General features: G+C 45.6%; 1 protein-coding gene across 3 annotated transcripts in view; it reads left to right on the top strand.

The window, feature by feature from the left end:
- The window catches only part of LOC122940792 (alpha-2-macroglobulin-like protein 1), a 231912-nt gene that overhangs the window by 75644 nt on the left and 143401 nt on the right, over positions 1–12867 (top strand). For all 3 annotated transcript variants that reach the window (XM_044297555.1, XM_044297554.1, XM_044297553.1), the window contains exon 9: positions 5448–5562. In XM_044297555.1, coding sequence (XP_044153490.1) covers positions 5448–5562 — 115 coding nt within the window. The remainder of the gene's footprint in view (positions 1–5447; positions 5563–12867) is intronic.

Genomic DNA, 12867 nt, shown 5'->3' with positions numbered 1-12867 from the left:
ACCTGCCGACGACGAGATAGACCGGAAACGCTCTGTCTAGATGTTTGCTTAAACCCCTCCTGGAAAGCAACCCCCTTTCTGGGGAAACACAACACAATAACCTCCAAACAAGGCCCACACCATAACAACATACAACAAGTGGGAGAGGGAAAACAGAAACACGCCGGAGGGGACACACAGACAGAGCAAGGGAAACAATATAACAAGTAAGGGTGGCTCACACAGACTTTTACATACAGCCAGGGAGCAGAGCTCCTACACAGACTAACAAGCAAAGTCAAACTGGCCTCAGGTTTTACCACCCCAACATATGGGGCCTGAGGTCACACCCACCACACCTAGCAAACACACCTTAAGCCTTTGCACACCAGGATGGGAAGGGACACACAACTTAAAGGGGAAGTGTCAAAACATCCAAAAATAACATGGCAAAAGTGTCATGGTCCACTATACCAGACCATGACACAGCCGTGACAGAAAATCTTCCAAAAAGTGAAATTCTGAAATTTCATCTACATTTTCCTTTAATTCTTGTGGAACACCTTAAAGGGTTAAGAAAGTTTGCAAAATCAGTTTTGAATAGCTTGAGGGGTGTAGTTTCTAAAATGGGACCATTTATGGGTGGTTTCTAATATGTAAGCCCCACAAAGTGACTTCAGACCTGAACTGATCCTTAAAAATGTTTTTTTGGGAAATGTTCTTAAAACATTTAAGATTTGCTTCTAAACCTCTAAGCCTTCTAACATCCCAAAAAATGAAAATTTACAAAATGATCCAAACATGAAGTATAGCCATATGGTAAAGTAAGAACTATTTTAGGAGGTATCACTATCTATTTTAAACGCACAGAAATTGAAATTTTTCAATTTTTTTTGTAAATTTGGTATTTTTTATAAATTAAAATTTTATATTTTGACTCAAATTTACCACTATCATGAAGTAAGTATATGACGAGAAAACAGTCTCAGAATGGCTTGGATAAGTAAAAGTGTTTTAAAGTTATTAGCACATAAAGTGACATATTTGCAAAAAATAGCCTGGTCCATAAGGTGAAAAATAGCAGGGTCCTGAAGGGGTAAAGGCTGATGTAGGAATAAATAAATGTAAGAATAACTAAATAAAACTGATGCAGAATGTCTCCCTGCACTCTCCCGTCTCCAATATTCTTCTATTTATCAATTTCAGCAACACTATGCCTAGCGCATGAGTGCTTACCATATCTCTACCTACGCTTAGCTCACAGGATAATGGTGAAGACCTCACAGGATGAGGGTTTTATAGGGCTATCTACAGATTGTCTATCTGCACAGCATTTTGGGTGATCTTGCATTCCCAGGCTTGTCTCCTCTAAATTTAGTTTCACTTATTAACACGTGCAGCCGCCATTTTAGAAAAATCAGATTCTTCAAGTGTGAGGAAATTCGGATTCGTTGCAAATCAAATTTTTTCATAAACTTCAGACCGAATTCTACTTTGAATGTTTCACTTCACTCAACACTAATAATAACTAGAAAAGCTACAATTTCTGGGTAAGTTGTGTGAAGTGTTCTTGCCTCCACAAGTAGTCTACAACTGGAGTGGGTGGAGTAACTGCATGGAGTGGCTTGAGTAACTGTTGTGTATTTGGAGTGGCTGTAGTAACTGTGGAAAGGTTGGACTGGGCAGAGTAACTTGGGGATCAGCCATAGGGCTGAGACACTGCCACCACATGCACACAACACCACACGTTGCCACGGGCAACCAAGTGAAGGAAAGTGTCACAAAACACACCATAGGCCGTGACACAATAATGCACAAAGAACAATAATTAGCAGCGTAGGGATTAAATAAGCAGCAAATATCTCATTAGCAGCATATAGGAACAGTTAGCAGCATAGAGATGCCAAATAGCAGCATATCTTCCTCCAGTTCCATATAGTGGAGTATTCAAATTAGCAGCATAACTGGATAAAAAACTTCCAGATCGAGACTTGTGTTCAGGGGGAGAAAAGGTTTGCTAGCCGATGTACCTAGACGCGGCGTCCCACGTGTTCTTTGGTACTTAGCTGCTCTTACCTTTGAGTCGGTACGCTTACCCCCTTCACAATCCTGTGTATGTTGTCTGCGTTTGAATCTCTTGTGTCCCACGTGAAGTGTGCAAAAGCGTGTCGCCTCTGGTTGTCAGTGATGATGTCAGCGGTTACTTCATCTCACTTGACCCGCACTATAGCGGTTTGGAATAGAGCGATCCGGAGACACTGTGTTAAGATGATTGTGCGACTAAACGTGTGAGCTTTTTTCGGATTTCTTTGATAATGTTATAAAAAGTCCATTTAAAAATGATATCCTGCTTGCAAGCCAATACTGTAGTCCCCAAAAATTCCCATACGCGTTTCGAGCCCCGAAACGCATATGTTTATTCACAAGTTTATTCGCAGAATCATCTTAACACAGTGTCTCCGGATCGCTCTATTCCAAACCGCTATAGTGCGGGTCACGTGAAATGAGGTAACCACTGACGTCATCACTGACAACCAGAAGCGACGTGCTCCTGCACACCTTTCCTGGGACACCAGAGACTCGAACGCAGACAACATACATGGGATTGCGAAGGGGCAAGCGAGCCGACTGAAAGGTAAGAGCCGCTAAGTACCAAAGAACACGTGGAACGCCGCATCTAGGTACATCGGCTAGCAAACCTTTTCTCCCCCTGAACGTAAGTCCTACATATTTGTCTTAATCTGCGGCAAGTATACTAAGTGAGCCTAAAAAAAGAGCTGGACTATTGTCATAGGATATTAAAATTATCTATATTGTCCAAATAGAGCAGAACTACTACAATTAGAAAATTTAATTTGGACACTTATTAATATTGCTGATCCAGACAACAACACGTTTTTTAGTGGTCGCATATTATAAGGATTGAACTGACACCCTGTTATTTAATTCACTGATCCATCTGGATCTGAAAGTTTTTTATCCAGTTATGCTGCTAATTTGAGTACTCCACTATATGGAACAGGAGGAAGATATGCTGCTATTTGGCATCTCTATGCTGCTAACTGTTCCTATGTGCTGCTAATGAATTATTTGCTGCTTATTTAATCCCTACGCTGCTAATTATTGTTCTTTGTGCATTATTGTTCTTTGTGCATGTTTATAATATTTATTTCCATTTGTGTGAGATATTTTAATTGATATATTAAATAATATGTTACTCCAATTGTAAGTGTGCCTGCTAATATTTTATATTTTATACAATTTTACCTATTGGATTGTGTGTACCAATAGCAGTTGCACCTTTACCACACTACCCTCGGTTAAGCAACGCAATTACTCCTTATTTATCTGGTTGTAGTTTAAAAATTATAAATCCTACAGCTCTATATTGTGAGAATCACAAGACCCAGACCTACATTTTGATGCATAGTATGTCTCTGAAATATTAAAAATGAAGGCACAGTCGCAGTTTAGAAATTGCCCTTCAAATTTGAGGTGACTAGAGTGGAGTTTCAATAAATGGTCATATTGTGAAAATTATCAGGACTATTGCTTAGCCGTGGATATTTTTAGTGGCAGCAAGGATAGCTGAACATTTTGATATACGATTTGTGTAGGTGGGCTTCAAAATTAGGGAGTGGTGGCAGTTTAGAAATCATGTCCTGATTTTTCAGCTCCCGCTCTAGCTTTTGTCAGCTCCCACTCTAGTTTTGAACATTCCGCCATTCATTCCTATGGGACCAAATTCGCAACAAAAACGCTGATATTTTGTGAACAATTCTTCGAAACATTCCACAAAGTAATAGCACACCAATCGGGAATAATCCGCACGTTTCGGTATATTACTGCCTATGTAGTGTAAAAACTGTGGGAGGCATTAGGGTGGTAAATGTGGCTATAATAATAAGAATATATATGTGAGATAACAGTAAGTGGTCTTGCCAGGCAAGAACACTTAATAATAATAATGATGATGATGATAATAAATGTCTTTAAAGATGTCCCTAGTCTTTGACCTAGAAGAAGGGGATAGAAATGTTATTGATGATGATGATTTCTATCCCCAGCCAGTTTGATTACTTAGTGTGATGATAGTGACAGTACATAGGATTTACAAACTTATGGGGATAAAAATAGGGATAATTTGGATCTTGTTGCAATAACTGAAATGTGGTTTAAGTATTGTAATGACTGGGAAATTGCCATACCTGGATACACACTGTACAAGAAAGACAAAATAGGTGAGAAAGTGGCGGATTAGCCATTTATGTCCATGATAGTCTAAAATCTACAGAAATTTATAACACACGCACAAAGAGCTTTGAACTCTTTGGGTTTGCATGCAAGCTAAGGAGGGGGCTGTTATCAGAACTGATAGTGTTTATAGGTCTCCAGGTCAAAGTGAGGATTTTGATAACAAGTTGGTTGATTACATTTCTCAAACGGCAGAAAAGGGAGGACTTGTAGCTATGGGTGACTTCAACACACCTGGTGTAGACTGGAGTATCTCTAGTGCTCTTACTTGCAACTGATGCACTTAAAAGGGCGTCTTTGGAACAGCTAGTCAAGCCACCAACCAGAGGAGATAACATTCTTCATTTAATCTTTACAAATGGGGTCCTGGTGGCCTAGGTTAAGGTGGAGGAACATTTAGGTTCCGATGACCACCATTGTTTATGGTTTGATATAATAGCAGACTGGGAACCATCATACACTATTAAAAAAGTAATGACTTTAGAAGGACTAATTTCAAGGAAATAGAGAGGGAGTTTAAAAGGTCAATTAAAAGGCTCAGAATAAACAGTGGGTGTGTGTATAACTAGTTGACATTATTAAATGTGGTCATCTAAAAGTCAACTAAACTGTATGTCAGACAGATTCTCAAAAGTAAAAGGAAGGAGGGACCACACTGTGGTTTACTAGAGAAGAAAGTAATAGAGTAAAAGAAAAAAAGGCTGTGTTTCAGAAGTATAAAAAAACACATGTGTAGCTGATAGAGAACTGTATAAAATCACACAAAGAGGCCAAACATCTTAGTCCACACCCGATTTCCCACATAGCCCAGTCCCTTCCATCTAAGCACCACTCACTTCTCAACTAAGTTGGAAACAATTGTAGAAGCTCTAGTCAAAATGCACCAGTTTGTGCCCCTTGTTAGACAGATTCCAGATGCAGACACATTACTGAATGTGGGCCAAGCAGTCTCAGAATCACATAGATAAGTAAAAGTGTTCCAAAATTATTAACACATAAAGAAACGCATGCTAGATATTACAGGTGGCATCCTGACTCTAAAATAGGCTGAATCTAGAATAACAGATTCTAAGAACTTAGAAGGAAGCCCATGAGGCCCCCGTACACCACTGGTGCCATAGCAGCTGCCAGACCACTCTTTCTGTTATTTCTGGCATTTCATACAGCTATGTTAAATGATTGGCCCATAAATATGAATTGATTCTTTCACACAGCTGGACAGATCTGGTTGCCATACCATTGATGTAAAGTCTGGGGTGTTCAGGATGAACGAAACTAACAAGAGAAATGAACTGAAAGTTGCAGCTTCTGTTACAGAGGAGGGGACTGGTAAGTCTGATGTATTCCTGACTGTTAGTTGCATCTAAAATGTGTTATTACAACATGAGGGACAAAGACCCTGATTTTGCAGTTAGGGGTCTTTGTTACAAATTTTTTATAGGGGCCACAGGAGCTTCAAATTTCATCTCAGATTGGCTGGGTAGAAAAAATGTAAAGTCAAAGTATGTTCTCTTTAGCATCCTCCTGAAATGTTCCCCAGGACATCCACCTGCATCATCTACCTCGTTCTGGCCATTACATATTTATCATCATAATTTGGCACAATTACATTACATTTATTCACTCTCCCCCCAACGCACACTTCTTCTGACCTTTGTGCAGTTTCAGAAATAAAGGTTGTCACCTGTAAGTCACACTCTAGACAACCTGTTTAACAATAAAGCTGCCCTTTTTCTGAACGGAAATATGATGATAAGCTATGTCAGGCACATTAATACAAGTTGACATTTCTAATGGTCAAAGAATGACTACAAGATCAGTAGAGTTTGAAGCAGTTTAATAAATGAAATGAAATGATACTTGTAGTAGATGCAGTTACAGTTGAGTACTCCACATGAGCCCCATTGTACAGGTAAATTAAAGGGGTTGGCCACTTTCTGGTTATTGTTGATCAATGTGTTTGTAAGTTGATTATATAGCACTTACCAATATAGCAATTGTTGAAATTCTGCACCATTTTCCATATTTCAAAAAGTATGCTCCCTTGTTTGCCAAGTCTTTTCTTCTGCCTATACAGAAGTCTTGTCCATAAAATGGCTGCTGATGGAGGATCATGTGACCAGGCAAATCACCTCCATGTGATGTCTCCTCTGTTTAAATACACTGCATCTGCTATCTGCACTTGCTATTTTGGGAGTTTAGGACAGATAATGTGTATTTGAATGCAGGAGACATCACATGGAGGTGATATACCTGGTTACTTGACTCTCCATCAGCGGTCATCTTATGGACAGGACCTCTATGTGGATAGCACAAAAGACAAGGGGGCATGGCCTATTAAATATAGCAAATGGTAAAGAATATCAACAAAGGATATATTGCCAATTTTCATATAGTCATCTTACATACAGATCGGTCACAAGTAGAGTTGAGCGGACACCTGGATGTTCGGGTTCGAGTAGTTCGGCCGAACTTCCCGGAAATGTTCGGGTTCGGGATGCGAACCCGATCTGAACTTTGTCCCGAACCCGAACCCCATTGAAGTCAATGGGGACCCGAACTTTTCGGCACTAAAAAGGCTGTAAAACAGCCCAGGAAAGGGCTAGAGGGCTGCAAAGGGCAGCAACATGTAGGTAAATCCCCTGCAAACAAATGTGGATAGAGAAATGAATTCAAATAAAAATAAAATAAATAAAAATTAACCAATATCAATTGGAGAGAGGTCCCATAGCAGAGAATCTGGCTTCACGTCACCCACCACTGGAACAGTCCATTCTCAGATATTTAGGCCCCGGCACCCAGGCAGAGGAGAGAGGTCCCGTAACAGAGAATCTAGCTTCATGTCAGCAGACAATCAGTCTGCATGTCATAGCAGAGAATCAGGCTTCACGTCAGCCACCACTGCAACAATCCATTGTCATATATTTAGGCCCGCACCCAGGCAGAGGAGAGAGGTCCCGTAACAGAGAATCTGGCTTCATGTCAGCAGAGAATCAGTCTGCATGTCATAGCAGAGAATCAGGCTTCACATCAGCCACCACTGCAAAAGTCCATTGTCAGATATTTAGGCCCAGCACCCAGGCAGAGGAGAGAGGTCCCGTAACAGAGAATCTGGCTTCATGTCAGCAGAGAATCAGTCTGCATGTCATAGCAGAGAATCAGGCTTCACGTCACCCAACATTGGAACAGTCCATTGGCATATATTTAGGCCCAGGCACCCAGGCAGAGGAGAGAGGTCCCGTAACAGAGAATCTGTCTTCATGTCAGCAGAGAATCAGTCTGCATGTCATAGCAGAGAATCAGGCTTCACGTCAGCCACCACTGCAACAGTCCATTGTCATATATTTAGGCCTAGCACCCAGGCAGAGGAGAGATGTCCCGTAACAGAGAATCTGTCTTCATGTCAGCAGAGAATCAGTCTGCATGTCATAGCAGAGAATCAGGCTTCACGTCAGCCACCACTGCAACAGTCCATTGTCATATATTTAGGCCCAGCACCCAGGCAGAGGTGAGAGGTCCCGTAACAGAGAATCTGGCTTCATGTCAGCAGAGAATCAGTCTGCATGTCATAGCAGAGAATCAGGCTTAACGTCAGCCACCACTGTAACAGTCCATTGTCATATATTTAGGCCCAGCACCCAGGCAGAGGAGAGAGGTCCCGTAACAGAGAATCTGGCTTCATATCAGCAGAGAATCAGTCTGCATGTCATAGCAGAGAATCAGGCTTCACGTCACCCAACATTAGAACAGTCCATTGGCATATATTTAGGCCCAGGCACCCAGGCAGAGGAGAGAGGTCCCGTAACAGAGAATCTGTCTTCATGTCAGCAGAGAATTAGTCTGCATGTCATAGCAGAGAATCAGGCTTCACGTCAGCCACCACTGCAACAGTCCATTGTCAGATATTTAGGCCCAGCACCCAGGCAGAGGAGAGAGGTCCCGTAACAGAGAATCTGGCTTCATGTCAGCAGAGAATCAGTCTGCATGTCATAGCAGAGAATCAGGCTTCACGTCAGCCACCACTGCAACAGTCCATTGTCTTATATTTAGGCCCAGCACCCAGGCAGAGGAGAGAGGTCCCGTAACAGAGAATCTGGCTTCATGTCAGCAGAGAATCAGTCTGCATGTCATAGCAGAGAATCAGGCTTCACGTCACCCAACATTGGAACAGTCCATTGGCATATATTTAGGCCCAGCACCCAGGCAGAGGAGAGAGGTCCCGTAACAGAGAATCTGGCTTCATGTCAGCAGAGAATCAGTCTGCATGTCATAGCAGAGAATCAGGCTTCACGTCACCCAACATTGGAACAGTCCATTGGCATATATTTAGGCCCCGGCACCCAGGCAGAGGAGAGAGGTCCCGTAACAGAGAATCTGTCTTCATGTCAGCAGAGAATTAGTCTGCATGTCATAGCAGAGAATCAGGCTTCACGTCAGCCACCACTGTAACAGTCCATTGTCATATATTTAGGCCCAGCACCCAGGCAGAGGAGAGAGGTCCCGTAACAGAGAATCTGGCTTAATGTCAGCAGAGAATCAGTCTGCATGTCATAGCAGAGAATCAGGCTTCATGTCACCCAACATTGGAACAGTCCATTGGCATATATTTAGGCCCAGCACCCAGGCAGAGGAGAGAGGTCCCGTAACAGAGAATCTGTCTTCATGTCAGCAGAGAATCAGTCTGCATGTCATAGCAGAGAATCAGGCTTCACGTCAGCCACCACTGCAACAGTCCATTGTCATATATTTAGGCCCAGCACCCAGGCAGAGGGGAGAGGTCCCGTAACAGAGAATCTGGCTTCATGTCAGCAGAGAATCAGTCTGCATGTCATAGCAGAGAATCAGGCTTCACGTCAGCCACCACTGCAACAGTCCATTGTCTTATATTTAGGCCCAGCACCCAGGCAGAGGTGAGAGGTCCCGTAACAGAGAATCTGGCTTCATGTCAGCAGAGAATCAGTCTGCATGTCATAGCAGAGAATCAGGCTTCACGTCACCCAACATTGGAACAGTCCATTGGCATATATTTAGGCCCAGGCACCCAGGCAGAGGAGAGAGGTCCCGTAACAGAGAATCTGTCTTCATGTCAGCAGAGAATTAGTCTGCATGTCATAGCAGAGAATCAGGCTTCACGTCAGCCACCACTGCAACAGTCCATTGGCATATTTAGGCCCAGCACCCAGGCAGAGGAGAGAGGTCCCGTAACAGAGAATCTGGCTTCATGTCAGCAGAGAATCAGTCTGCATGTCATAGCAGAGAATCAGGCTTCACGTCAGCCACCACTGTAACAGTCCATTGTCATATATTTAGGCCCAGCACCCAGGCAGAGGAGAGAGGTCCCGTAACAGAGAATCTGGCTTCATGTCAGCAGAGAATTAGTCTGCATGTCATAGCAGAGAATCAGGCTTCACGTCACCCAACATTGGAACAGTCCATTGGCATATATTTAGGCCCCGTCACCCAGACAGAGGAGAGGTTCATTCAACTTTGTGTATTGAATGAGGAAGTGCCCTGGAGTACAATAATATATGGTTAAGGGGAGGTAGTTAATGTCTAATCTGCACAAGGGATCGACAGGTCCTGTGGGATCCATGCCTGGTTCATTTTTATGAACGTCAGCTTGTCCACATTGGCTGTAGACAGTCGGCTGCGTTTGTCTGTAATGACGCCCCCTGCCGTGCTGAATACTCGTTCAGACAAAACGCTGGCCGCCGGGCAGGCCAGCACCTCGAAGGCATAAAAGGCTAGCTCTGGCCACGTGGATAATTTAGAGACCCAGAATTTGAATGGGGCCGAACTATCAGTCAGTACGTGGAGGGGTGTGCACACGTACTGTTCCACCATGTTAGTGAAATGTTGCCTCCTGCTAACACGTTGCGTATCAGGTGGTGGTGCAGTTAGCTGTGGCGTGTTGACAAAACTTTTCCACATCTCTGCCATGCTAACCCTGCCCTCAGACGAGCTGGCCGTGACACAGCTGCCTTGGCGACCTCTTGTTCCTCCTCTGCCTTGGCCTTGGGCTTCCACTTGTTCCCCTGTGACATTTGGGAATGCTCTCAGTAGCGCGTCTACCAACGTGCGCTTGTACTCGCGCATCTTCCTATCACGCTCCAGTGCAGGAAGTAAGGTGGGCACATTATCTTTGTACTGTGGATCCAGCAGGGTGGCAACCCAGTAGTCCGCACACGATAAAATGTGGGCAACTCTGCTGTCGTTGCGCAGGCACTGCAGCATGTAGTCGCTCATGTGTGCCAGGCTGCCCAGGGGTAAGGACAAGCTGTCCTCTGTGGGAGGCGTATCGTCATCGTCCTGCCTTTCCCCCCAGCCACGCACCAGTGATGGGCCCGAACTGCGTTGGGTGCCACCCCGCTGTGACCATGCTTCATCCTCATCCTCCTCCACCTCCTCCTCATCCTCGTCCTCCTCGTCCTCCAGTAGTGGGCCCTAGCTGGCCACATTTGTACCTGGCCTCTGCTGTTGCAAAAAACCTCCCTCTGAGTCACTTCGAAGAGACTGGCCTGAAAGTGTTAAAAATGACCCTTCTTCCTTCTCCTCCTCCTCCTCCTCCTGGGCCACCTCCTCTTCCATCATCGCCTTAAGTGTTTTCTCAAGGAGACATAGAAGTGGTATTGTAATACTGATAACGGCGTCATCGCCACTGGCCATTTTGGTGGAGTACTCGAAACAGCGCAACAGGGCACACAGGTCTCGCATGGAGGCCCAGTCATTGGTGGTAAAGTGGTGCTGTTCCGCAGTGCGACTGACCCGTGCGTGCTGCAGCTGAAACTCCACTATGGCCTGCTGCTGCTCGCACAGTCTGTCCAGCATGTGCAAGGTGGAGTTCCACCTGGTGGGCACGTCGCATATGAGGCGGTGAGCGGGAAGGCCGAAGTTACGCTGTAGCGCAGACAGGCGAGCAGCATGTGAACGCCGGAAGCGCGAACAGACGGCCCGCACTTTATGCAGCAGCTCTGACATGTCGGGGTAGTTGTGAATAAACTTCTGCACCACCAAATTCAGCACATGCGCCAGGCAAGGGATGTGCGTCAAACCGGCTAGTCCCAGAGCTGCAACTAGATTTCGCCCATTATCGCACACCACCAGGCCGGGCTTGAGGCTCACCGGCAGCAACCACTCGTCAGTCTGTTGTTCTATACCACACCACAACTCCTGTGCGGTGTGGGGCCTGTCCCCCAAACATATGAGTTTCAGAATGGACTGCTGACGTTTACCCCGGGCTGTGCTGAAGTTGGTGGTGAAGGTTTGTGGCTGACTGGATGAGCAGGTGGAAGAAGAGGAGGAGGAAGCTGAGTAGGAGGAGGTGGCAACAGGAGGCAAAGAATGTTGCCCTGCGATCCTTGGCGGCGGAAGGACGTGCGCCAAACAGCTCTCCGCCTGGGGCCCAGCTGCCACTACATTTACCCAGTGTGCAGTTAGGGAGATATAGCGTCCCTGGCCGTGCTTACTGGTCTACGTATCTGTGGTTAGGTGGACCTTGCTACACATGGCGTTGCGCAGTGCACACTTGATTTTATCGGATACTTGGTTGTGCAGGGAAGACACGGCTCTCTTGGAGAAGTAGTGGCGGCTGGGAACAACATACTGTGGGACAGCAAGCGACATGAGCTGTTTGAAGCTGTCTGTGTCCACCAGCCTAAATGACAGCATTTCATAGGCCAGTAGTTTAGAAATGCTGGCATTCAGGGCCAGGGATTGAGGGTGGCTAGGTGGGAATTTACACTTTCTCTCAAATGTTTGTGAGATGGAGAGCTGAATGCTGCCGTGTGACATGGTTGAGATGCTTGGTGACGGAGGTGGTGGTGTTGGTGGTACATCCCCTGTTTGCTGGGCGGCAGGTGCCAACGTTCCTCCAGAGGCGGAGGAAGAGGCCGAGGCGGCAGCAGCAGAAGAGGCCGAGGCAGCAGCAGCAGAAGAGGCCGAGGCGGCAGCAGCAGAAGAGGTAGCAGGGGGAGCCTGAGTGACTTCCTTGGTTTTAAGGTGTTTACTCCACTGCAGTTCATGCTTTGCATGCAGGTGCCTGGTCATGCAGGTTGTGCTAAGGTTCAGAACGTTAATGCCTCGCTTCAGGCTCTGATGGCACAGCGTGCAAACCACTCGGGTCTTGTCGTCAGCACATTGTTTGAAGAAGTGCCATGCCAGGGAACTCCTTGAAGCTGCCTTTGGGGTGCTCGGTCCCAGATGGCGGCGGTCAGTAGCAGGCGGAGTCTCTTGGCGGCGGGTGTTCTGCTTTTGTCCACTGCTCCCTCTTTTGCTACGCTGTTGGCTCGGTCTCACCACTGCCTCTTCCTCCGAACTGTGAAAGTCAGTGGCACGAACTTCATTCCATGTGGGGTCTAGGACCTCATCGTCCCCACCCAATCTTCCTCCCTGACCTCCTGTTCAGTCTGCACACTGCAGAAAGACGCAGCAGTTGGCACCTGTGTTTCATCATCATCAGAGACGTGCTGAGGTGGTATTCCCATGTCCTCATCATCAGGAAACATAAGTGGTTGTGCATCAGTGCATTCTATGTCTTCCACCGCTGGGGAAGGGCTAGGTGGATGCCCTTGGGAAACCCTGCCAGCGGAGTCTTCAAACAGCATAAGAGACTGCTGCATAACTTGAGGCTCAGAC

Source organism: Bufo gargarizans, chromosome 6, assembly GCF_014858855.1.
Source record: "Bufo gargarizans isolate SCDJY-AF-19 chromosome 6, ASM1485885v1, whole genome shotgun sequence".
NCBI classification, from domain to species: domain Eukaryota; kingdom Metazoa; phylum Chordata; class Amphibia; order Anura; family Bufonidae; genus Bufo; species Bufo gargarizans.
Note: the sequence above shows the minus strand (reverse complement) of the source record. Positions and strands in the feature narration are given on the sequence as shown.